The sequence below is a fragment of the Theropithecus gelada genome, chromosome 14, assembly GCF_003255815.1.
Source record: "Theropithecus gelada isolate Dixy chromosome 14, Tgel_1.0, whole genome shotgun sequence".
Taxonomy (NCBI): domain Eukaryota; kingdom Metazoa; phylum Chordata; class Mammalia; order Primates; family Cercopithecidae; genus Theropithecus; species Theropithecus gelada.
Window position 1 is genome coordinate 99,166,778 of NC_037682.1, and position 27,360 is coordinate 99,194,137.

Here is a 27,360-nt window from a genome sequence, read left to right on the forward strand (position 1 = left end):
TTCTATTAAGGTAGAGATTTTAGGCTATTTTTGCTTCAGTGCCTAAGACAGTGCCTACCGTAAATATATATTGATTGAATGAATTTCAAGGCATGTAGTGGCTCTGATACAAAAATCCTTGGGATGATTGCAGGATGGAGGGTGAAGGATCCTTTTAGGTCAGGACTAAGTTTCAGGGTTGAAACTTCTGAAAAGGTTTCCCACAGGCAGTAATACTAAACTGCATCCTGAAAAACCTGTAACAGGTAGCAAGATAAAGGTATGGGGGAAGAGGGGCAAGTGCCTTCTGGGCAGACAGCACAGAATGACCAAATGGACAGAGGCACGAGAAAACATGGTACATTCAGGGCATGGAATCAGGTAAATTGACTACCACTATATCTAACAAATCAGCTAGGAGTGAATTAGAATGATCTCTTCCTCTGATGTAACAACTTGGGAAGAATCTTGCTTCTTTGAATGTCACTCAACACCTGACTCCTCTCCTGGGTTTCTTCCTTGAAAAATCTACAGCGGTTGAGAACTAGTGCTGCTTAACCCAGGTACAAGAGGCATTTGCATCACCCTAAGGAAAAATGCTCCAGTTGTGAGATTATCTCCCACCAAGGGACCAAAGGAGGTCCTTCTTTGTCTTCTTTACGTTCCCAATAAATAGGTCTCTGTATCAAGAGGCTGGGCATTATAAGTGATTCATTCGGTTAACTGAAATAGTAAGTAAAGGAAGATTGGAATATGCCATTTCCCTTTCCTTTTTGCCTCAGGCTAACTCAGAGATATCTGGAACATGTATATTTGTATTAATCAGGGTTCTCTAGAGAGACAGAACTAATAGGATAGATGTATATATGAAGGGGAGTTTATTAAGGAGTACTGACTCACGTGATCACAAGGTGAAGTCCCACAATAGGCCATCTGCAAGCTGAGGAGCAAGGAAGCCAGTGTGAGTCCCAAAACTTCAAAAGTAGGGAAGCCAACAGTGCAGCCTTCAGTCAATGGCCAAAGGCCTGAGAGCCCCTGGCAAACAACTGGTGTAAGGCTGAGTCCAAAAGCTGAAGACCTTGGAGTCTGATGTTCAAGGGCAGGAAGCACCCAGCCTGGGAGAAAGATGAAGGCCGGAAGACTCAGCAAGTCCGCTCTTTCCACCTTCTTCCACCTACTTTATTCTAGCCTCACTGGCAGTTGATTACATGGTGCCCGCCCACATTGAACGTGGGTCTGCCTCTCCCAGTCCACTGACTCAAATGTTAATCTATTTTGGCAAGACCCTCAAAGATACATTTAGGAACAATACTTTGCATGCTTCAATCCAATGAAGTTGACCCTTAATATTAACCATCTCAATATCCAAAGGGAGTGGTCTGATAAGTAACTGGATTTATGTGTCTAGGGTAACAATTTGTAAGAAGCCATAAACTTTGCACTTCTCTGGACTTGGAACCTCATCTTTTAAATTCCAGATCAGGTTATAACCAAAAGAAGCGGTGGCCTCTTGGAGACTGTCTGATTTGATTTATTTTATTAGGGAGGCTGCACATCGCACAGCTGGTGCATCTCAGGCGAGGATAACCAGCCAAGGCAGGATTGATTAGAGGGGCTGCGGCACCTGCTCACCCAGTACCACAGGCATTCAAGAGAGCATGCCATGAAATATTGTCTAACCACTCTGGTATGGTTTACACAGCGACCTTGTGTCTTTATCTTTAAAAGGCAATTTTATTGTTCAGAAGAAACACCCTTGAGCCCTTTTACTGAAAAGAATCACAGGAAATGAGCACATCAAAAATCTAAAGGCTAGATTTTGATACCTTTTCCCTTCCCTTCCCTGTCCCCCACCTATCAGGCAATGTAGAGGAGAGATCATGCCGACATTGGTACAGCTAAGGTCAGAGCTGCCAGCTGAGCCCTGGCTTACAATGACAAGTTGCCTGTGTCTGCATTCATCTTACAGGGTCTTCTCAGCCCTATCCCCTCACTATTACCACCACCACCACCATGTAAAGACATATGCAGACCTGTGAGGCCTGATTCCAGATTCTGACATTGTTCAGTCCTATTCCTCACTGAAGACGCCAAGCTTAAGGAAAAATGAGCTTTTGGGGTTTGTTTTTTTATTTGTTTTCTTTGTTTCTTTTAAAAAAAAAAATGTTTAAAATTTATTCTTAGAAATCTCTATTCTAATCCTTTTAACTTTTGAAAGAGTTCCAGTTTGGATAAGTCAAATGTCCACTCTATTATTAAGCTGCTGACCTTTTTTCCTCTTCAGCATAAGGGTGCCTATCTTTAGGTGAAGGTGGAGTTCAAGGAAAGGCCAAGAGCCTTCTCTCACAATGTGCTGAAGTCAGTAGCACAGATTTAAAAGTCCCTGTTTTCCAGTGACTAGAGTACTACTTTAAGAGGTATTAATTAATCCATCCAGTAAAGTGAAAGTTTATTAAGAAAGTAGAGGAGTAAAAGAATGGCTACTCTGTAAACAGAGCAGACCCAAGGGCTGCTGGTTACCCATTTTAATGGTTATTTCTTGATGATACGCCAAACAAGGAGTGGATTACTCTTGCCTGCCTTTTTTAGACCATATAGGGTAAATTCCTGATGTTGCCATGGCATTCGTAAACTGTCATGGCACTAATGGGAGTGTAGCAGTGAGGACAACCAGAGGTCACTCTCATTGCCATCTTGGTTTTGGTGTGTTTTTTCCGGCTTCTTTACTGCAAGCTTATCAGCAAGATCTTGAGGACTAAACTCTGATTTTTTATGTTGCCCACATTCCTACCTAAAGGGTCTGGGGAGTCATGCCCTACAAACCATAAATTCTCATCACATGGGTTTTACGTAACCCTGTATATAGTGACTTATTTTCCATTATGACTCTGGCATAACAAGGAAGAAAATCAAAATGTTTTATCCCAAAAGATATTTCCTTGCCATACCTTGAAATTGCCCTGCAAAGTCTTCTGTGGGAAAAATCCACATTCTACAGAGAATCCCCTTCTCCCTTTGTTTTCCTTCCTTCCTTTCCAGATCCAGGAGATAATCAACTAAGAGTCAGGCACCCTTTCAGGTCCCGTAAGAAGCATTTTACAATCTGCTGTCTCTCTAAAGTCTGCTATCTGAGAGCTTCCTCTGCACAATAAAACTTGGTCTCCACAATCCTTTATTTTAACGTGAACATTTCCTTTCTATTGATCCTAGGTTTTCAGATAAACTCAACCAATTGTCAACCAGAAAATGTTTACATTTACCTGTAGCCTGGAAGCCCCCACTTTGAGTTGTCCCGCCTTTCTGAACCAAACCAATGTATTTCTTAAATGTATTTGATTGATGTCTCATGCCTCCCTAAAATACATAAAACCAAACTGTTCCCCAACCTCCTTGGGCACATGTTCCTAGGACCTCCTGAGGGCTGTGTCATGGGCCATGGTCACTCATATTTGGCTCAGAACAAATCTTATTAATTTTACAGAGTTTGGCTCTTTTCATCAACAGTCTTTATGACCTGTGTCTTGTGCTGACCTCCTATCTCATCCTGTGACTAAGAATGCCTTAACCTCCTGGGAATGCAGCCCAATAAGTCTCAGCCTTATTTTACCCAGCCCCTATTCAAGATGGAGTTGCTCTGGTTCAAACACCTCTGACAAATCTGGCCCAATGGGTGCTTTCATTTCGCATCCCCACTCTGTGTGGTACACCTGCCTGATGAGTCTCTGGATTTCCGGTTTTCCCTCACTGAGGTAGAACTGGCACTGGATTCTGGAACTGGAACCCAGTCCTGAGCCTCAGCTCAGTCAGAAAAGAACTTTGGGGACTCCCTTTCCTCTTTCCTGGGGCTGGCTCCTGCTTTTGTGATCTTTCATATTCTTTTGAATGGATTGCCCAACCTACACGGTTCAAGTCTGATTCTGATCGCTACCAGATTCTTAGGAATGCCCCTTGGCATTTGGATATTGACACCTTCCCTAATCAGAACAGAACTGGTTAAACTTCCTTGATCTTGGTGACTTAGGAGTGTTGTTTCTCCACGGTGGTGGTATTGACCTGTTCTTCCCACTCAGTGGGAACACTGGTGTGCTGTGTGGCTCAAGACAATTCATTCCACCCATCTCAGTGTGGTCTGAAACTCCTACTGTTTTGCCAGGTGAGGCTTTCACTGGTCTGGGACCTGGGTTGGTTGAGCCTATAATTAGCAGATTTTTAGTCCTCTAAGCAAGGAAAGTAGGAAATGACAAACTATGAATTTCTAATTTCTCACACTGGAAGTTCATTATGTTTTTAGTACCATTTCTCACACTGAAAGTTCATTATGTTTTTAGTACCAATCAACTCTTAATTATCCACAGTAATAGGAGGGGTAATGGCATATTTCTATACAGCATTGTCCTAAATCACATATGCTTTAGAGCATAATCATTTTCCCCAGAAGCACATTTACTTTGCTAGTTATGCTGTGCTTGTAATTTTATTAAAACGAGTCACTTTCTCTGAGCACTGTGCTTATGATTCTAGGAGGAGACATCATGAAGTCCTGTTTGGTGGCAGAGGCCAGTCAGCCTTGGATTTGATATATAGATTGTGAATAACATATTTATAGTTCTCTCTCCATGTTAGTCCAGGCCTCTGTACTTACAACCATGTATCAAAGCAGATTGTGTTTTTAAAAAGTGTCCCTGCTTGGGACTGAAGTGTACTACATCTGAGGAAAAATGGTGTTACAGAAAGGCAGGGTCTTTGGGAGTTTAGTTTATATTTAGTTTATATTATATTAGTTTATATTATATTATATACAATATAAACTAAATACAATATAAACTAATACAATATAAACATTTATAGAGCAACTACTTTTATAACTCCATAATTTCTGTTAGTTTATATTGTGTATTATAAATGAATAGGTGCTATATATCTCACAAAGTAAATGTTGTCATTCTGCAGTTAGTATGGAATCTAAAGAGCCAGCTCTCCAGGGAACAGGATATTACTGGTGCACATATGATCAGATGCCAGAAGGCTTGTAATGCAGAAGTTTGAGTACTACCACTTCTCTATGATTTCTTCTTATTTCCTTAATTTCTAGCTTATTTTTCATCATGAACAATCTTCTTAAAGAAAATGCAAAGATCTGAATAATCTTCCTTATTTCCTTTTTACCTAATTTCTTATGGGACTATTTTCCACAGACCACAAAAACCTGTACAATTCAGTGACAATGTGTCCCTAGAAAATAAGTAGAATAAATCCAGTAAGAAAAATCATATTGATTATTGTGAGATTCTTTGCCTGGAAACCTCATCCTGTTTGCTAGGATATAGCACATTTTCCCTTCAAAGTGCCTCAGCTCACATGGAGTAACTAAAATGCAAAGTGAAAGCTCATGTTGCAATGAGGATTTGTCTAATCACATCCTCTTGCTTTCATGAACAAGTTTCATTGCAAAACAATAGCCCTTACCAAAGCAGGGGGAACGTGAAAAGTACAACATGACCACATGGCCTGGTGTTGAATGATGTCTTCTTTGTATTTTCATCCCACAAGTCAGATTTCCAGAGCAGTATTTCTGGGATTATGGTGGCCTGGTTTATTATACATTTTCCCTAAAGGTTGAAGTTTCCTACACCAGTGCTGTCCAATAGCACTTTCTGCAATGATGTAAATGTTCTATATCTGCAGTATCCAATATGGTAGCCACTAGTCACATGTGGCTATTGAGCACTTGAAATATAACTGGAACAAGTGAGAAACTGAATTTTTAAGTTTAATTTTAATTAATTTAAATTTAAATCGCTACATGTGGCTAGTGGCTACCATACTGGACAATGCTGCCCCAGAAGAAAGAAAAGTTTAAGAAATTGTCTATGCTAAAGAGCTAATAAAAAGTCTTCTCCCTGCTTCCATAGCACTCGTCACTGAAAGCCAATGATAATACCACTCATGGTGATCCAAACCAGGGAACAAAAATAGTTTGCGACTTCTTTCTGTCATTCAGTGAACTGTGGGAAACCAACAACTGCAAAGACCTAGGTATGTTTATGACCCAGGGATACTGTTTCATAAACAAAGGATTGGCTTACATAAAATGGGCCACCGAAATGTTATTGTATTTACACATTGGGATTACTAACGGTTAGATATTCTACAAGTAAAATACTGAGACAAAATTCCCTTTTTGCACATATCACAATTTTATTCAACCCATTAATGGGAGAGCCATCCAAAAGACAAGATCTCTAGTTCCTGGAGTATGTGAACAAAGATTTATAGTCTGTTAGCAAAGAAATACTGAAATAAGATTCCTAAATTAGATGTACGTTGGTTAGTTTCCTACAGGGCAATACAGTTGTAACTTTTGGGGTTATCTTTCCTACTAGACCCATGAAGCAAGAAGAGACAGAGGTGGAAAGGAGGAGAGGGTGGTACCTCGAACTCAGGAGAAACTGATACTGGATTTAACTTCCCAATAGCCAATGTCTCCTTCAAATATCTAGACTTCTCTCGAGGACACCAACTATTATCTTCTGCCCTTGCTCTTAGTTGTTAAAGCTTTTTTTTACAGAATTTTCATAACCACTGCTTTCTCTTTCTTCCCACTGATACCCTGACAAATGTCAGTGTCTTATCATCTCGTTGTTAAAGTCAGTTAAGCAAACAAAACTCTTCTGGAGTGTTTAAGATTCCAGAAAACTTCTCAAATCACTTTTCATATCTACTATGATAAGTTGTTCATTTAACACCACAAAGACAGATGGAACTCATAAATTGTGATTACTCTGCCTCTTTAAGAAAAGCTTAGTATGTTTTTACATTTTTTAAATCAACTAATGCAATCTTAAAATCACCTTTAATTTGCACAGTAAAAATTATTTTCTGAAGTATAATTATCTGAGCAATGTTTAAGAAGGATTTGAAACAATTAAAAGGCACCAAATGTCTGGAATGCAGTGGCGCGATTTCAGCTCACTGCAAGCTCTGCCTCCCAGGTTCACACCATTCTCCTGCCTCAGCCCCCCGAGTAGCTGGGACTACAGGTGCCCGCCACCACGCCTGGCTAATTTTTTGTATTTTTAGTAGAGACAGGGTTTCACCATGTTAGCCAAGATGGTCTCAATCTCCTAACCTCGTGATCTGCCTGCCTCGGCCTCCCAAAGTTCTGGAATTACAGGCGTGAGCCACCACAGCCGGCCTCTGATCTTATTTTTTCTTAAGAGAGGCTTATATGTGTTTCCTTCACATCATTCGTGGGCTACTCTGCCAGCCTCCTAAATGGTCTCCTGGAACCCAGTTTTGTCTTCTGTCCTTCTACCCCAAATCATTCCATATAGCACTACCAGATTAATCTGCCTGTATTGCTGATTTAATTTAAATTGGCCTGGTGTGTGGCCCAGCCTCTGTATTTTTGTATTTATTTATTTAGAGACAGTTTCACTCTTGTTGCCCAGGCTGGGGTGCAATGGTGCGGTGTTGGCTCACTGCAACCTCCACCTGCCAGGTTCAAGTGATTCTCCTGCCTCAGCCTCCCAAGTAACTGGGATTACAGGTGCCCACCACCACACCCAGATAATTTTTGTATTTTTAGTAGAGACGGGGTTTCACCATGTTGGCCAGGATGCTCTCGAACTCCTGACTTCAAGTGATCCACCACCTCGGCCTCCCAAAGTGCTTGGGATTACAGAAGTGAGCCACCACACCCAGCCTATTGATTTATTTAGACACAAAATAACTGTACATATTTATGGGGTACAGTGTGATGTTTCAATACGTGTGACAGACTGCTCTGTATTTTTAAAAGTCTTCCCAGGTGATGCAACATGGCGAACCACTGTTCTAGTCAAACCAGACTTTGCTTTCACCTCTTTGTAATTCCCTCACCATTTACGCCTATTGAAATCCTTAACGATTCTTCAAAGTCCAGCACATGCCACCCCTTCTATGAAGTCTTCTCTGATTAGCCAAATGTTTTCACAGTCTTTCTCTAAATTCCTACATCAATTTGTTTCACACACATAATCTCTTATTGTTAAAGCAATTAATTATCATTTACTTAGATATTTACAGTGTTCAAAGCTTTTCCATAAATCTGTTTTTAATCTTTATTTTCTGTGCAATGGAGACTTTATCACTCCCAAGTTAAAATGAGGAAACTCTGCCTCAAAGAGTGTATGTGGGTTTCTCTTCCAAGCCCACGCAGTTAGTAAATTACAAAGAAGCAAACTGAGCCTGGGGCTCCTGACCCCTCCAGCTTGTTGTTGGAAATACTTAAAACAAAAACAAATCCCCTTTCACCACCGTTAGAGCTCATAAAAATCACCTAGGAAGCCTGTCAAATGCATACACCTGGGTGGCAGCCTCAACGATTCTTCTATTCACTCTAGCCAAACAGGCCTAGATGCCTGATTTTCATCAGGCACTGCCAAGTAATTCTCATGCAGGTGATTTTGAGAAATACTATGCTAGGTGATTACACACCATATGGAGATTGTAGGAAAACCTCCAAAGGGCCATTTTGCCCATGTATAATGATAATTCAAAAATAATTAAGAATTAATGGTGGGAAAAACATTTTTTGGCCGGTATAGATCACAGACTTGTGCCCAGGGCACTTTCTTTTTAATTGTGAAAGTTGCTTCTTTAAAACCACATCTGTTGGTTTTCCAGATGAGCAGGTAGCAGGTTGACCAGAAGTATGCTCAGTGGTCACTGCAAACCTCCTCCTTCTGAATTGTGGCAGGTGCACTTGCTTTGTATTTCTCCTCTGGGAAGCAGAGAGGTCACTTGTAGCACTTCTCATTTCAGGAGGCTTTTGGAGGAACTCATTTGGCTCAGAGTTTTCAAACCAAATATGCCTCATAAGAGACTCTGCTGACTTTGTATTCCGTTGACGAGGGCAATGATCTAAGGCTACCTGGAAAAAAATCTCCGCCCAGATTAGAGAAGTACCATTTGTCTCCATGGGAAGAGGTTGAAGAACTTGAAATTATCCACAATTTTACAACCTTGACACTGAAGAAGATATCATTATAGTGCCACCCAGGATAAAAACTGCCGTTTTCCATTTGGCATGAATTTTCTTCTGCAAGTCAAATCTGTTCACAATATCCTGGCTTATATGGGGGAACTTTGTGTAGTCCAAGAAGACTATTCAGATTCATTCATTTCTCAAGCAGAATATGTTTAAAAGGCTGTTCTTTGGGAGGCCGAGGCGGGCGGATCACGAGGTCAGGAGATCGAGATCACAGTGAAACCCCATCTCTACTAAAAATACAAAAAATTAGCCGGGCGCGGTGGTGGGCGCCTGTCGTCCCAGCTACTCGGGAGGCTGAGCCAGGAGAATGGCCTGAACCCGGGAGGTGGAGCTTGCAGTGAGCCGAGATGGCGCCACTGCACTCCAGCCTGGGCCACAGAACTAGACTCCGTCTCAAAAAAAAAAAAAAAAAAAAAAAGGCTGTTCTGTAACTGGAAGTACATAGATTTTTCATTCCTTAAGGGAATCTTTACTGCCTATGTCACATTATGTAGAGAGAGGGGAGAACACTGCATTGAACAAGCCCTTCAGTCTAGCTGAATTGAATTTTAAAATAGAGTAGATGCTCTCTTTTCTCTTGATCACTACTTAACTTTGGATTCCAAAGAACCTGTAATACTAGCTACTCTTGAGGCTGAGGCAGGAGGATTGCTTAAGTGCAGGAGATCAAGGCTGCGGTGAGCTATGATCACACTACTGCACTCCAGCCTGGGTGACTGAGTGAGATCCATCTCTGAAACATAAATGGTATAGTGGTAAGTTACCTTTTGCTGTGTGTTTAGAGCATCTCTAAAACATAAAAGGAAGTTGCCAAATTTTTAAAAATCAGTCATGATGAAAACAAAACATTATCAGAACCTAAAGAAGAACTTGGAGGAAAATTGAATACTTACATCTATATAAAGGAAAAATAAAAGTAAATAAATTAAGCTTAAAAAGGAAAGCAGTAGGAAAGATATCAATGAGTTAGAAAATAGAAAAACGTATTAAGAAATAAATCTAATAGCTCATTTGTTGGCAGAAAGTTAGAAAAACTACTAACTGAATCAAGTGATAATGAGAGAAAGCACAGGAACACAAAATAAGAAATGATAAGAAAAAGTAACAACAGGAAAAGAAACCTAAACGATCCATAGGCCACTTTGCTCAACTCTGTGCAAATAATTATATAAATCTGGGTAAAAGGAATAATATTCAAGATGTAGTATCTGGCCCCAGAAGAGGCAGAAAGTATAATTGTATTTCCACAGAAGAAATAGAGAATTGATCAAAGAGCTAACCCCCACCCAATGGGGAAAAAAATGGTTTTAATAAAAACAGATTCAAATTGCTTCTTCTTTTTCTTTTCTTTTCTTTTTTTTTTTTTTGAGATAGAATCTCACTCTGTTGACCAGGCTGGAGTGCAATGGCACCATCTTGGCTCACTGCAACCTCCGCCTCCCAGGTTCAAGTAATTCTGCTGCCCCAGCCTCCCGAATACCTGGGATTACAGGCAGACACACCACGCCTGGCTAATTTTTTATTTTTAGTAGAGATGGGGTTTCACCATGTTAGCCAGGCTGGTCTCCAACTCCTGGCCTCCAGTGATTGCCCACCTCGGCCTCCCAAAGTGCTAGAATTATAGGTGTGAGCCATTGCACCCGTCCTCAAATTGCTTCTTGAAAGAATTCTAACAATTCCATTTAAGGAGCAGACCATTCTAAGGCCAGTTATCTTAGAGCTCAAGGAGTGGAGTGGAGGGAAGTAGATGGGTGGAGAGAAAAACTTCCAAATTATTTACAAAAAGAGTATAACGTTGACACCAAAACCTCACAAAGACTGCAGATAAAAGAAAACTACAAACACTTTTCATTTATGAATACCTGTGCAAAAATCCTGATTAAAATATTAGCCTATGAAAAGAAAAAGCACATCACTGCAGGTGGAGTTTGCCTGAAAAATTTTTAAATGACTCATTAAAATATCTATTAATATAATTTATCAGATTACAGATACAAGGAAAATAATTACACTTATGTCCTCAGGTGCTCAAATAGCATTTAAAAAAAATTTAATAAGATACTTCTTTAAAAAACTCAATAAAATAGAAATAGACTAGATGTTATAATAAAATTTTAGTCATTTCTGTCCCAAAACCAGCAGCATGCTTCATGAAAATCACTACAATTATTTCCACTCGAGTAGAAATAAGACAAAAATAATCACTGTGTCCACTATTATTTACATTGTACTGGGGGTATTGGCTAACACAAATAGGCAAGAGAAAGTGGTCATAGAAACAGTAAATGAGGAGTTAAAGCTATCCTATTTGCATAGGATGTGACTGAGTGTGTGCAAATATCAAAAGAACTCATTGGAAATTACAGTTGGAAGATACAAAATTGGTACATAGAAATTAAAGACTGTTAGGTTCAGGGTTAGAGTTCACACAAAGATGAACACATATAAATACACAAAAAAATGACTAGTTAAAATATATACTGTGTCCTTGCATTGGAGGACTCAACATCATAAAAATATCAATTTTTCCTAAATTAGTAAATAATTTACTATAATCCTAATTAAAATACCAACAGAGTTTTTAAATTACACAAGATGATTCAAAAGTTCACATCTGAAACAACCCAAAACAGACAGACAGAAAACTGAGTAAGAGTAATTGGGGGGAAGAGACGGATGTGACTAGGCTTGGCAGATACTATAAATCTTTACCAATTAAAACATTATGGAACTGGTACATGAGTAGACAGAAAAATAATGAAAGAAATTAGAAAGCATAGAAATATTCCAAATATATATAGAAGATTAATATATGGTAAGTACAGCATTTTAAATCAGTGAGACAAATATAGGCTTTTTAACAAATGGTATTGAGTCAACTAAGTAGCCATCTAGGAGAAATGAATAAATTTGATTCTTACATTATACTATAAACTAAGGCACATTCCAAATGGCTCAAATATTTAAATATTAAAAAGAAAGCCAAAAAATTACTAGCATGAGGTGGGAGCATGGGAGAAGACACAAGGCAATTCCTTATTATCTTACAGTGGGAAAGATCTAAATTTGATCAAAAATCTAGAAGCATTAAAGAAAAGATTGACATCAAAGTCACATGTGTGGCTAATTATATCATAACCAAAGAAAAAAGGGAAAAGAAGAAGCTGGAAAAAAATATTTGTAAGTCATCTCACAAAAGACTAACCCCTAAAAACCAACAGAGAAAAAACAAATCATAGAAAAACAGTCAAAGGTGCAAATAAACAATTCACAGAAGAGGTTTTATAAATAGCTTAATACATGAAAATATGTTCAACCTTACTCATAAGAGAAATGCAAATTAATATACTCTGAGCTATGATTTTCCACCTTTTAAATTGGCAAAAAAAATCCAAAATTGTAATAGCAACTTCATATGGGAAAGTATTTTCATATATTGCTAGCAGGATTATAAATTGTTAATTTTTTGATGAGCAATATGAAAACAATAAACCAATTTACAAGTGCACATTTTCTTTGACCCAGCAATCCCACGCATTAGAGTTTTTCCTACAGATATACTATTGATGTATATACACATTTTTAATGTATATACTTTTTTTGTAATAGCTAAAGATTGGTGTGTTTGTTACTGCTGCATAACAAATTACTCCAAAACTTAGCAACTTAAAACAATATATATGTATTATCTCAGTCTCTGTGGGTCAAGAATCTGGGCACAAATTAACTGGTTTCTCTGCTTCACTGTCCCTCACAAGGCTGCCATCAAGGTATCAAATCCAGGTCTGCAGTCTCATCTGAAACCTCGAATGGGGAAGAATCTGCTCCCAAGCTCATTCAGTGGTTATTGGCAGCATTCATTTCCTCAAGGGCTATTACACTAAGGGTCTCAGTGCCTCACTGACTGTTGGCAAGAGGTTGCCTTCAGGTCCTTTCCATGTAGCCTCTCCTAGGTGACAGCTGGCACTATCAAACATGCAAGCCAAGAAGGAAATAGAGAGTTGGCTAGCAAGACAGAAGTCAATCTTTTGTAATCTCATCATGGAAATGACATCCCATCACTGTTACTGTATTGTGTTTATCAGAAGCAGGTCTGTAGATGTAGCCCAAATTAAAAGGAGAGGAATTACACAAAGGCAGAAATACTAGAAGGCAGAGATTACTGGGAGCCATTTCCTATCACAGTTGGAGACAGCAACATGTTGGAAACAGGCCATATAGGTGATGGGTATTGAAGAGGTAATTCACTTATGTGGTTCAAAAGTTATAAAATAATGAAAAGATCTTCAGTGAAAATCTACTCAGTGTTGAAGGCATTAAATATCTTTTTGTATTTTAAAAAGTTTGAACCATGTAAATATATTACTTAATAAAATTTTTAAATTAAAATGCGTCTATTTTTGGTGTAGCCTTATTATTCTGCAGGAATTCTCTGACTTTTATTCTCTTCCGGCAAATCTCATTTATTTATTTGGAGCACTTATCAGACTTTGCAAGTATATAATTGTTTGCAATATTAATTTGTTTATTGTTTGTCCCTCTCACAATACTTTAAGCTTCAGGAAGACAAGGGCCAGGTCTGTTTCATTCATCAATGTATTATCCAGTACAGGCACAGTGCCTGGCACACAGTGGGCATTCAGTAATTACTTGTTGCATATTGAACAAACCAATGAAGGATGCAAGCAATAAGAGTGAAAATGTATCCTCTTTTAAAATCCAGATAGCACGAGATACTTGTTGTCCTGTCATTGTACCTCTATCATACCAGATTTTGATGTATTTTACATACCTATGATCTTTTTGGGAGATGATTAAACTTGATATAAGAAATATAATAGATATCCAATGTATTAATATGACCTCCTCAAGTTTTAGCTCTAATCTGTTTAATTATGACATTCTTATGATGTGTAATTATTGATCCCCTACTAGGTATTAACAGTAACCCTATTCTCAGGGAGCCTAAATTACAAACTAAAGAAGATATTCGTATGATGCACAAATAAATATAATAAGGAACACATGAATAAATAAGAGCATTCTAATAAAATTCTTTGGAAATCAGAAGAGAAAGAAATTGTTTCCATCTGGAAGGAATGAGAAAATGCTTTAGGAAGGAGACAACATTTAAAGTGGGTCTTAAACAGTGGGTAAGATTCGAGGTTGGGAAAATAACAGAAAAGGACATCCTAGGAGCAAAGAGAACAAAATTCACTAAATGATACAGGGAAAGTGTGAGGCATGCATGGGAAGAGGCAAATAATTTGGGATAAGGGAACCCTGGGTGTGAGGTGGGGAGCAGAGAGAATTCAGACTGGAGACATAGCAGATGACAGTTACAAAGCGTTATTTACACTTTGCGTTTTATTTACAGGATTTTGAATTTCATTACTAAGTATTAGAAGTCACTGAGAGAGTTCAGTTAAGGAGAAACATCTTCAGATTTTATAAAGCTCATTTGTGCACCAGTGTAGAGAAAATCAGAAAGGTGAGGCTTGAGGCAAGGGAAAAATCAATACATGAAATATTTAGGAGTAGGAGACAGCAGGGCAAGACAATCAATTCACCCTCCTAAATTCTGAGATATAGACTGTACGTGGTATGGAGTTCAGGGAAGGGAGAAATCAAAATAAGGGCTGGCGAGGCCTGGGAAGACCTTTGATTACCTAGTTATGAGGGCGTGCCTTCTGTAAGTCTTCAGGGAGCTCCCACGGCTGCTGCCTAAACCACAATTCTAGTGTTGTTAAAGAGCTATGCTTTGTATTCAAGTACAGATCAGGACTCCAAAACCCGGCTTGTTCCTTGTTAGTAAAACGACTAAGTAATTACACAGTTTTAACTCCTCAAATAATATAGTGTTTAGTTAGAGTGATCTAAGAAAAAGCAAAACGATTGATTTTTTTTTTTTTTTTTTTTTTTTGAGACAGAGTCTTGTTCTGTCACCCAGGCTAGAGTGCAGTGGTGCAATCTCAGCTCACTGCAACCTCTGCCTCCCGGGTTCAAGTGATTCTCATGCCTCGGCCTCACAAGTAGCTGGGATTACAGGCATGTGTCACCACGTCCTTCCAGAAATGTATTTTTGTAGTCAATTTAGCTATAAGTAAGGTAACAGAGAATGTGTTAATTTGCTCAAGCAATTAAACCACATCTGAAACAGCAGCTGCAATTGGAGTCACCACCTGGTTAAGTTTACAATAACCCACTGTTATTCTCCAATATCCATCTGTTCTCTACACCCACGAAGAAAATGAGTTGCAATGGGATATGGTGAGAATTACCACCCCTTCCTCTTCAAAGGTGGCCCTAATCTCTACAATCCCTCCAGGAATGTGGTACTGCTTTTGGCTTACTGTTTTCACCAGAAAGGCATTCTAGTGGCTTCCTCTTGGCCTTTCCCACAGTAAGAGCCGACACGCCACAGGTTAGAGAACCAATGCAGGGATTCTGCCAGTTGCTGAGTATGTCTATTCTAATTTTCATTTTGGAACTGGGGAGATAACCATGGTACAGTTTTGGGAACACACTGGACCCACTGTTTGAAGGACCTGAGCTAAAACTCCATTGATCACCTGACCTCCATAAGCCCCTACTCTAACAAGGGCCACAGTGACACTTTGGGTTTCCTAGAATTTGTTTTGGATAAGAGCCAGTGTTCAGTATTCCTCAAAAGTCTGGTTATTCCTTTTTTTCCAATGCACAGTCACTCTGGTTGAAAGTCATAGGTCCCTTTGGGAAAGGCTGGGAGAAAGACTAACGGCATAAATTTTTGGCAGCGTAGCAGGGTCCGTCCTCAAGAGGACCAGACTTCCCCTTCATTCAAAGGGTTCTGGGTCTGTAAACTGGCTCAGGTCTGGGAATTGATTGGGAAACTATGAAACTATAACTCCATGTTTTGATGGTTCAAGTTAGGCTTGACCTAGAACTCTTCTACTTATACAGATCGAGTAAGAATTTAATAGATTATCATCTAATTCTCTTCTAGGGACTCCATAATCAGCTAGCCAATATCATGGGTCTCTGGGATTCAGACTATTCTGATTTCTGCTTTGACACCACTATCTACTATGGTAACCACACCCACTTTGCCTTTAGTGATTTCAGTGCCACCAATTAGCCCCTGCCACCCAAGGATCCAATTATCCCCATCGCATTTAGGGAAATACTAATAGTTTTTGGCAGCAATTTCCAAGTGTAATTTCACAGAACAGTGACCACAGAGCTCTTCAGGGATGCTGGAGCGTCCTCACAAATTTGAGATCTCCTTGGCTATATCATGCCTTCGGCCCTCTGCCTGCTGCCGTCACTGTTTTGTGTGGCGCTAAAGTCTCTCTGGCTGCTACTTGGAATCAAAGTAGCCCCTGTTCTGCCCATCATTGTAGGCATTGCTCTTACTGCTATGGGTATAGTGGTCCTGACCAGAAGATGCTTCTATATAATTTCTACCTGGCCAGAAAGCACCATGGTGCCAGTGCTGCAAGCCTGTGTGGTGTAGGTTCATTTAAACTCCTTTTTAGAAGAAATTTAGAACAACAGTGAAATTCTTGTTGGAGCCCAGCATCCATTGCTGTTGTAGTCAGTATAGCCCAAATTTCCTTTGGAAAACTTTCTCACCATTCTTTTTTTTTGGGGGGGGGGGGGGGGGGGGGGGGATGGAGTTTGTGCTCTTGTTGCCCAGGCTGGAGTGCAATGGTATGATCTCAGTTCACCACAACCTCTGCCTCCCAGGTTCAAGCGATTCTCCTGCCTCAGCCTCCTGAGTAGCTGGGATTACAGGCATGTGCCACCATGCTGGCTAATTTTTTGTATTTTTAGTAGAGACAGGATGTCTCCATGTTGGTCAGGCTGGTCTCGAACTCCTGACCTCAGGTGATTGCCCACCTTGGCCTCCCAAAGTACTGGGATTACAGGCATGAGCCATTGCACCCGGCCCTCTCCCACTCTTAATCCCATTATTTGTGTGAGATTAATGCAACCCAAAGACAGACAAGAGGGTCCTGATAGGCTGAAGCCGGGCAAGGTATCCTATTCCACTGGCCATAGTTAAGTGAAGAGAAGCACACAAAGCCCAGGCCTGAGTCAATCAGCACTCCATTCCCCCTAGCCATGGTGATAGTGCAACGGTACTATAACTTACATAGTTATAATTAATAGGTTAATTAATAATCTACATAACTTATATAATTAAGTTACATAGTTAATAAGTTACAACAAATAACTTACATAGTTACACAGGTAGTATTACAAGTGGTAGTATGGGATTATCTCTGATCTATTATACAATCCAGTTAATCAGTGACAATCTATGAAATGAGATTTAAAAAATAAATGGTTTATTGTTTTTTCTGATTGACCTGAAAGTGTAGGTGTCCATTCCTCTCTATTTTACAGGGATACTTATTAGTATGGCTTTTTTTGTTTGTTTTATTGTCTAAGAAGAAAAAAATCAGGGAGAAGTTTTCTGTAGGAAAATACTCAGTATCCTGGTTAAGACCTGTCTTATCTTTCCTATTCCTGCCCCAAGGCTAATCATAAATAAAATTTTAAGTAATATACCACATGCTCTTTTCATTTTCACTTATAGGCCTTTTTCTCCAGTTAGGATCCAAAGGGCTGGGTCTTGGACTGATTCAGATAATAATCATGCAGAGATAGGCCCTCTACACATGCACACACACACACACATACACACACACCAGCCACATGTTTGAAGGTTTGTATGCTGCACAAATCCAAAGGACGCCTTTACATCCTAGGCCATCAGTGCCTCTGGTGCCTAGACTTTGGGGCTGCCTTTGAATCTCATGAGCATCAACAAAGGAAAGTCACTCCTGGAGTCATAATTTGTGATTTTTAACTATGTGTCAAAGGCTGACAGAAATACGGACCCTCTTGCAAGGAAGATGGACACATGCACCTGCACACAGAATTTGTACACAACTGTGAGTCATTGACAAACCCTCTGAAATGCAGTCATGGACCAGGTTAAGAACACCTTCCTTGACTCAACAAAGCTCTCTTAGTTCTTCATGCTGATTCTTTAAAACAGATTTTAAAGGCTTTTATTTCCATAAGTGCCCTATTATCCTTGTTGGAATCTACAAAAGCCAGAGTGGACATTATAAAACATTGTATTAGATGCTAAGTCATTATTTCTTATTAATCAATAACAAATTCCAATCATTCTTACAAGATTGAAGACAAAGAGACTTCGCACTCTGATAGAACATCTTGGAGTCTTTTTTTTTTTTTCTTTCACGCTTCAGGGATTTGGGGACTTATAAATGGAGCCACATGGAAGGTAAGGCAGCAATCAAACTCTTAACTCTTCTCTTTTCATCTCACTTATTCCCCCCTTGCTTCTGCAAATGGTATTTGAAGGTTATGCTCATCTATGCCTAGCTCTTCTAGGGGAAGCATTTTCTTTTTAGCAATTTACTGAAAATAAAGTGCCATCCATCACTTGCCTTTCTATTGCATACAATGATTTGGAATTGCTGGATGTGTTTGTTTGTCTTGGTCTAATGGTCTCTAAAGGAATTTATGATCACAATCATCGCACTGCATTCTGTTTATTTTCACATACTGGCTGCACATCTTGCTGCTCAGCAGCACATGGAATAGCTGAACTCAAAGTAACTGCCGGGTTTGTTTGCAGATATATTACCAGGGAGACCTGCTCAGTGAAGCACCGTGGTAGACCCATGCCTGAAAATAAAGAGAAGAAAAGGACAAACCAAAATTGTATTTGAACTAAAGGATGGCAGCCACAGGACAGACTAAGAGGTATAAAAAAGTTCCATACTCATGAGTGTGGAGACATCGCTTACACCTTCTACTCCCCAACACCGAACATCCAACTCATTAGAAATTTTGATGGTTCTACTTTTCAATTTCACATCCAAAAACCTACTATTTCTCACTGCCTCACTACTGTCACACTGTTGCAAACCAATCACGATCTGTCATCTGGTTTATGGATTATGGCAAACGCCTTCTACCTGGCTCCTTTGTTGCTGCCTTGTCCTCTCACTGTCTCATCTCCACACAGCAGCCAGAGTATCCCTTTAAAATGGAACTTGGAGTATGTGACTTATGCATTCAAAACTCCAAACAGTTTGCCATCTCAGAGTGAAAACCAAAAGCTTTTGGGCAGGTCCTGCCTGGTCTGCCTCACCTCCTGAATGACTCCCTGACCTTGTCGCCAACCACTCTCGGTGACTCTGCTCCAGTCACACTGGCCTCTGGTGGTTCTCCTGCAGGCCTGTTTCTCTTTTCTGCCCAAAGGGTATCCTGAAAATTTTCATATGTTGTGCTTTCATTTTAATTGTGTTCAAAATACTTTCTAAATTCTCTTTTGAGCTATTCCTTAATCCATGGGTTATACAGATTCAAAGTACTTGAGGATTTTTCCAGAGATCTTTTTGTATTAATTTTTAACTTAATTCTCTTTTATTTCTTTTCCTTTTTTCTTATGACTCAGATCACAGAAAATTTTCTAATTCTATTGTGGTCAGAGAGCAGATTTGATATGACCTGAATCCTTTTAAATGTACTGAGTCTTGTTTAGTTCTGTGAAAGGGCTATATATGCAAAGTGGCCCCCAAATGCCAAAAGAGCCAAGAAGCCAAAGAAGGGAGACAGATTTAGTTTCTCAAGAAAGGATGTTTTATTGGGGGAATTTACAAACAGAGGCATGGTCTTGGGCAGCCACAAGACAAGCGTATATGTGCTCCAGCAAGACAATGAAAGGTAACCCTCTAGAACAGGCAAGACTGCTATATGCGTCATAGCCTATAATTTGTGTGGTAGCTTTGAGGTTGATATGTTCTTACACTAGGGACAGTAAATAAAGTACAGTACTGGGGCTACTCAGAAGTCAACATGGTGGATTAGCATTCAAGATGAAGTCACTTTTGTCTCCACATGTTTATGGCCCAGAATATGGTTTTCCTCAGTAAATGTTCCTTATGCACTTCAGAATAATGTGTATGCTGCTGTTGTTGGCTGAACATCCTATAAGGGCCAATGAAGTTGGTTATGTTGTTCAAGTCTGCTATATCCTTACTTTCTTACTTTCTTTTTTTTTTTTTTGAGACGGTGTCTCACTCTGTTGTCCAGGCTGGAGTGCAGTGGCGTGATCTTGGCTCACTGCAAGCTCCGCCTCCCGGATTCACACCATTCTCCTGCCTCAGCCTCCGGAGTAGCTAGGACTACAGGCACCTGCCACTGCACCTGGCTAATTTTTTATTTTTATTTTTATTTATTTTTATTTTTATTTTTAGTAGAGATGGGGTTTCACCATTTTACCCAGGATGGTCTCAATCTCCTGACCTTGTGATCTGCCCACCTCAGCCTCCCAAAGTGCTGGGATTACAGGCATGAGCCACCGCAACCAGCCTGTATCCTTACTTTCTATGTACTACTTCTATAGACTACTGAAATTTCTAGAAGGAAAGTAGATGTTCACCATATCTACCATGGTTTTGTCATTTATGGATTTGTCTATTTTTCTTGCAGTTATATCAGGTTTTGCTACATATATTTTGAAACCCTGTTATTAAGTGCATAAAAGAACAAAGCTAGAAGCCTTATACTACCCAGTTCCAAGACTTATTTTTAAGCTACAGTAATGAAAGCAGTATGGTACTAGCATTAAAAATATTAATAGATACATAGATCAAAAAATAGAGTCCAGAAATATACCCACATATACATGGTCAACTGATTTTCCACCAAGGTGTCAAAGCAATTCATTGAGGAAAAAATAATATTTTCTAAATGATGCTGCAACAACTAGATAGTCATACATAGAAAAAAAAAATGAGCTAATTCCCACCACACATCACAAACAAAAATTAATTTGAAATGGATGACAGACCTAAATGTAAGGGCTAAAACTATAAAACTCAGAGATGAGAATACAAGAGAAAATTGTATATTTTTTAGTTATATTTGGTTAGAAAATCTCATATTCCTAATCAAAATAGGAATTTGGGTTAGGTGAATATTTTTTAAATAGGACACAAAAAGCTCAATCTATACAACTTTAAAAATTGATAAACTGGACTTCATCAAAATTTAAAATGTTGGCTCTTCAAAAGGCATTGCTAGAAAAATAAAAAGGCAAGCCACAAACTAGGAGAGAATACTTATAAAATGTATATATAATAAAGCACACTTGTATCCAGAATACTTATAACTTAATAACTCCCTAAAAAGGAGACAACTCAATTTTTACAAAATGATAAAATATTTGACCAGGCACTTCACCAAACAAGATATACAAATGGCAAAATAAGCATATGTAAAAATATCCCAAATCACTGGTCTTTACGGAAATGCAAAGTAAAAGCATAAAAGGACCATTACACACCAACTAAAATGACTAAAATTAAAGACTGATGACATCAAGTGTTGACAAGGATGTGGGGTAATTGAATTCTCAAACATTGCTGACGAGAACACAAACTGGTAGAGCCACTTAGGAATATAGTTTGGCTATATCTTATAAAGTTAAACATAGACTTACCATATGACCCAGGAAGTCAACCCTGAGGTATTTACTCAAGAGAAATGAAAACCTATGTCCATATAAAAGTGTGTTCTCAAATGTTCATAGCAGTTTTTAAAAAACTATTAGTTCTAAACTGGAAGCAATCCAGACTAGAAAATGGATAAATAAGTTGTGATATATCTTATAATAGAACACTATTCAGCAATAAAAAGGAACAAACTAATGGTATATGCAAAAACATGTATGAATCTCAAAAGCATTGTCCAATGTGAAAAAAGCCAGACACAACTGTCTACTAAGTATATTCTTCCATTTATATGATATTCTAGAAGAGGCAAAAGTATAGCAATAGAAGGCAGACCAGTCTTTGCCACAGAAGGAGGGGACTGATTGAAAGGGGCAGGAGGAAACTTTTTGGGGTGATGAAAATGTTCTCCATCTTGGCTGTGGTGATGATTACATAACTATATTTGTCAAAACTCATCAAATTGTACAGTTAAAATTGTTAATGTTATATGTAAATTATACCTCATCAAGCTGATATAAAAATATTTTTAAACATTTCAACTGTATTAATTTAGAACTTTGTTACAAGTTGTTTTAAATTTTGAAGCTTCTAATATAGATACAAAAAGTATAAAAATCATAAGTGTACAACTCAGTGGTGTATCACAAAGCAAACATCCATTTGAAACACCATCCAGGGAAAATAGAGAACGTTGTAAACATCCAAGAAGACCACTCATTCCCTCTAACCAAAAGCACTACTTAGTCTTGTAGAAATATGCTTCGATGTTACTGGTTTTTGAACTTTTACCTAAAGGAAATTGTGTAGTAGAGTTAACCTTATCCAAGAGAGGTTGGGCCTTTGCCCTGGGTTCCTGGGAGTTGATCTGTAGCCCTTGGAACATGGTGCCTGATAAGCAAGTCTGTTTACCTGGGGACTCTGGGCCAAGCAGTATCAGCTTGACTTCCAGAAGGACTGAAGACTAAAAGTCAGCCACATGTGTGGGCAACCATGTCTGTGTGATTGAGCCTCAATAAAAACTCTGAACACTGAGGCTTGGGTGAGCTTCCCTGGTTGGCAACACTGCACCTGTATTGTTGCTGGGAGAAGTAAGTTTTGTCCACAATGCCACTGGGAGAGGACAACTGAAAGCTCCATGCATGGAACCCTCCTGGACTGTGCCCCTGTACCTTTTCCCTTAGCTGATTTTAATTTGTATCCTTTCATTGTAATAAACTATAACCCCAAGTATAACAGTTTCACAGAGTTCTGTGAGCCCTTCTAGCAAATTATCAAACCTGAGGGTTGTCTTAGGAACCCCAAACTTGCAGCTGGCATCAGAAGTGTGGGTGTTCTTTCAGGGACCCTGAACTTTGTAGTTGGTGTTAGAAGGGTGGTCTTGAGGACTCCTAAACTCTGCAGAAATCATATGGTATTATTTTGTATATGGCTTCTTTTACTCAGCATTGTTTCTGAAATTCATTTATATTACAGCTTGTAAGTATATTCACTTTAATTGCTTGTGTAGTAATGTACTGTATGAACTGACTATAATTTACTCACTCTACTGTTGATGGACATTTGGACTTTTTCCAGATTTGTACTATTGCTACTAACAACCCTATAGAGAAAAACAGAGAAATCCATCATCATAGTGGCAGATTTTAAAACATCTGTCTCAACTTATAAGAATGAGCAGACCAAAAAAGTCAGTAAGAATATAGATTTTTATTATACAATTAACAAATTAGATTTGGCATCACTCAATACCTAAAACTCCTCTGGGAGTAATAATCATGAATATTTCTCAAATGCATACTATATTCTTATACTCTTCTATGATCTATACAAGTATACTTTCAGTGAATCTTCATAACAACTCTTCCAATTTTACAGCTAAGAAAACTGAAGCACAGAAAAGTTAAGAAATTTGCCCAAAATCCCACAGCTACTAAATGACAGAACTAGAATTCAACTTTCAGGAAACCTGATTCTAGAGCCAAGTTCTGAATTCCTATGCTATTTTTCAACATCTTCCATTTTCCCTCTCTTCTTGAGTCAATTTTGGTATTTTTCATCTTCAGAGAAAATCATCTATTTTATTTGGATCTTAAAATTTATTGGCATGACTTGACTTCAAATTTTGGTGCAAAGTACCAGAATTTATATCAGAAATAAAACTGGTTTTAGCCCTATATTCCTTTTCCTATATCATGAGCCTTATAAATTCATCCCAGAGGGACCAGTACATCTGGATGTTGTACTGAAATTCCATGACAAAGATAATCATTCTCTCGTCTAAGACCCATTATCAATCACTACGGGTTTCTGAAAACTTGATGCTTCAAGATTAAGTATCACTAGCATTAAAAACAAGATATATTAATTATATAGGCAGCTATAATCCACAGAAAGCAATTTTTCTTTAAAACAGTCTTAAGCATTACTACTACAAAAGTAATGCATACTGGGAGTAAAGTTTTCAAAAAATTTTTTCTTTTAAAAAAAGGCTTTTCCTTCTATGTGATAATTTGACCTATAGTTGACTTTCTACCTTTGTTCCTCCTGGAAACCTGACCTAAGTGGTAAGTTAACTGGGTTACTATTATGCAATATTGTACAGATTTTAAAAAATAACCCCTGATTGAACCAGGACTGGGACAAATTATGAATCAACTAGAAATAACCAATAAGGACACCACAGCTTTGACTCTAAGGGCATAGTTAGGTCTGAGTGACCACCTTCTAACTTTTGTTATTTAAACAAAGGAGTTAAAGGAGCACATTTGGGTTGTTTTTAGCACCCTAATCAATGAATTTGGAATGCTAATTAACTCTTGATAATAAATTAGTCAGGATTGGTAGTTATTCCAGACATTTAAAAGTAATCTTTTGCTCCAAGGTAAATCCTCTCTCATTTCATGTTTTTCATGGCATTTATCACTATCTGGCACATAGTAACTATTTATTTATTTGCCTGTTGTCTGTCTCCCCTTCTAGAATGTAAGCGACATAAGAGTAAGAGCTTTGCTCTTTCTTATTCACTGCTTCATTACCAGCACTTAAAATAGTAACTGGTATATGGTCGGGTTCAAAAAGAAGTTTTTAAATGAAACTCCTGCTAAGTTCTGGGTATTATCTGATTGACTAAATGTTATTGGACACCTGCTATATGTCCAGCCCTGGGCTAGTCAGGCATGGAAACAGAATGGTTATTGTCTATGATTTTACAGAGCTAAAAACCATAGGTAAAACTTCAGACAGTTTTCTATTGACCAGGAATATTTTCTGTATTAACATATAATTACCTCCCTAAAATCCTACATGATTTAGTACATTTAGTAGCACTTTACTAAAATATTGTTATCTTCAAAATCCTGGACTCTTACCCAAGAATTACAAACACTGCACAAACTACTTCAATCACTTTGAGAAACCACCTCTCGTAGGGAAGCAGGAGGAGCCAACACCACATCTGTGATGTCAGCCAACAATAGCCATTTGAATGTCTCCTAATGAATCCCTACTTCCGAATTTTTCTCAGCTTTCCTTTGGTACTTTCCCACAAGTTTTCTCTTTAATTAAAAGGGTAATTAATTTAGTCTCTCTCTTTTTTTTTTTAAGTGAGCATTTCTTCTTTCTATATGATGTGTTCAGGTAAATCATCAGGCCTTTTGAAGAATCACACACCAGTTTCCCTGATCGTAGTAGCTTTGCAGAATTCTGACATCACTCACAGTCCGGCAGAGAGCTTCCAATTCTCCCTCACGGAACACATGGTAGTAACGATGAAACACAGGACTTGGGTCCTGGGATCCTATGGGACCAAATGACTCAACAGGTTTGCCTTTATCAGGATTTCCCTTAAGGTGCCAGGGAACCAGCACATCTTGAGAATAAAAAGAAGTCCTGTTAACATGAATAGGCAGCTTGGAATTAGAAACTTGCCTTGAATTACATCCTCCTTCCTGAGAGTCATTAATGCGGGGGACAGAAGATGCTGAGTCTCGACTGCTCATGTCAGGCATTTGCTCCACAAGTGACCTCTGCACTGAGGTATCGCTGTTCATCTCCTCTTTCTTTCCTTGGCTATTTCTATTTCCTTTAAGATACTTGGACTTCTGCTTATTATATTCTTGTTCCACTGCCCAGACATAAATGAGTGCCTTCCCACCTGGCCTCAGGAGTCGAACAATTTCTTGTAGAGCTGCCACTCTACGTTCCTAATGAAAAAAACCAAAACACATGAGCAACCTGGAAGAGATAGGAAATTAGAAAATAAAACTGACCATAGGACTGTTTTCAATTAGGATGACTAATAAGAAAATCTAACGAAATGTCTTATATAAAACAAAAAAGAGAAAAGAGGAAAGGGCATTCTGTTCTGCGATTAAGAAAAAAGTGTTCAGGAAGGAGGAAGTAGAGAAAAGCAAAGTTTATTTCTGTTAATCTTCCCTGTGACATTTTCCTTAACCGTCTGGCTGGGATACATGAAACAACTGATGACTTCTTACAGGGCCATAAGCGGTAATATGAAGCACTTCGATGTTTATATAATGCTTTTACAAAGGAATTGTGTCAACTATACTGTGGAGACTTCTACTTAGAGCCTTGATGAAGTTGTTGGTATTAATTCTCCCACTGAAAACAACCAGAAAGGCTGGGTGAAATACATAAAACAGCTGCTTAAGGCACTGGAGAGTAACACTGCAGGCAGGCCTTTGAAGGGCTATAATCCCTGAGCGAAGGGAAGTTAAGCCAAGGTGAGCTCTAGATTCACTCCAGCTTTTCCCTGAAATTATCTGCTAATTCATAATGTGGGATAACAGAATATGAGCAGAATGCAGAAGTCTTAGTGGCCTGAACAGGTAGGGCTCTGAGTATAGGGAGGTCAAAGCAGCTGAGGGACAGAGTCATGGATAAAGGAGAAACTGCAGGAAAATTATTTCAAAAATCTATACACAAACACCCTTTGAAGCATTTGCCAGTTTCTAAGCTGCATGTAGATAGGGTGAAATTCCAAGAAACTTAGCAGATTAGCAGCTGGGAAGTTAAAATGCTAAACAGAAATGTTAGCAGCCAATGGTAGAGAGATAGACATTGGAATTTAAGATCTGCCATGGTGTAATAGCCTTGGAGTACATTCCAGGCTTTCACTTGAGACCCAGAAGGGCTACATTACAGAAGTAGGAACAAAAACAAAATAGATACAAATCATCCCCAATAAAAGCATAAAACCAGTTCTCTGCAGAATGAAAGTGATCTGCTTATACTTTATCTGCTTGTCCTTAGAAAAATTTAACCTCCTTCAGAGAAAAAGTTCCCAAATCTTTTAACATAAAATGCCTAGCAAACAATGAAAAATCATGAAGTATGCTAAAAATACTGATGATCAAAGGACCGAAAAACAGAGAGAAAAAAAGAAATATCATATCACAGAAATAAATCCCCAGACAAAGCCTTTTTAATAACTATGGTTAGTGTGTTCAAAACACCAGAGGAAAAGATCAAGAATTCCAGTCATGATAAAATATATTAAGAAATTGGAAATTCTAGAAAACAAGATGAATTTAAATTTTTAGCAAATTAGATACATTTACAAAGATAAGTATTAAACTATAGTTCAGGTCAGCATAAATTACCCAGATTGAAGCACAGAGATGAAAAAGAAGGGAAAATACAGAAAACAATGTCAATCAAGAATTCAATACCTAATAAAAATATCATTTGTACGATGAAGGCAACATAAAGAGATTTCAGATACACACAAGCTGAGAGAATGTGTCACCAGTATACTTACACTAAAGAAAATAGGACAGAGAA

At 38.6% G+C, this 27,360-nt stretch overlaps 1 protein-coding gene across 2 annotated transcripts in view; it reads right to left on the bottom strand.

Moving 5' to 3' along the window:
- Positions 1-23,246: 23,246 nt before the first annotated feature.
- ALKBH8 (alkB homolog 8, tRNA methyltransferase) overlaps positions 23,247-27,360 on the bottom strand; it is a 66,867-nt gene continuing 62,753 nt past the window's right edge. For both annotated transcript variants that reach the window (XM_025356717.1, XM_025356716.1), the window contains exon 12: positions 23,247-25,760. In XM_025356717.1, coding sequence (XP_025212502.1) covers positions 25,203-25,760 — 558 coding nt within the window. In that variant the 3' untranslated portion in view covers positions 23,247-25,202. The remainder of the gene's footprint in view (positions 25,761-27,360) is intronic.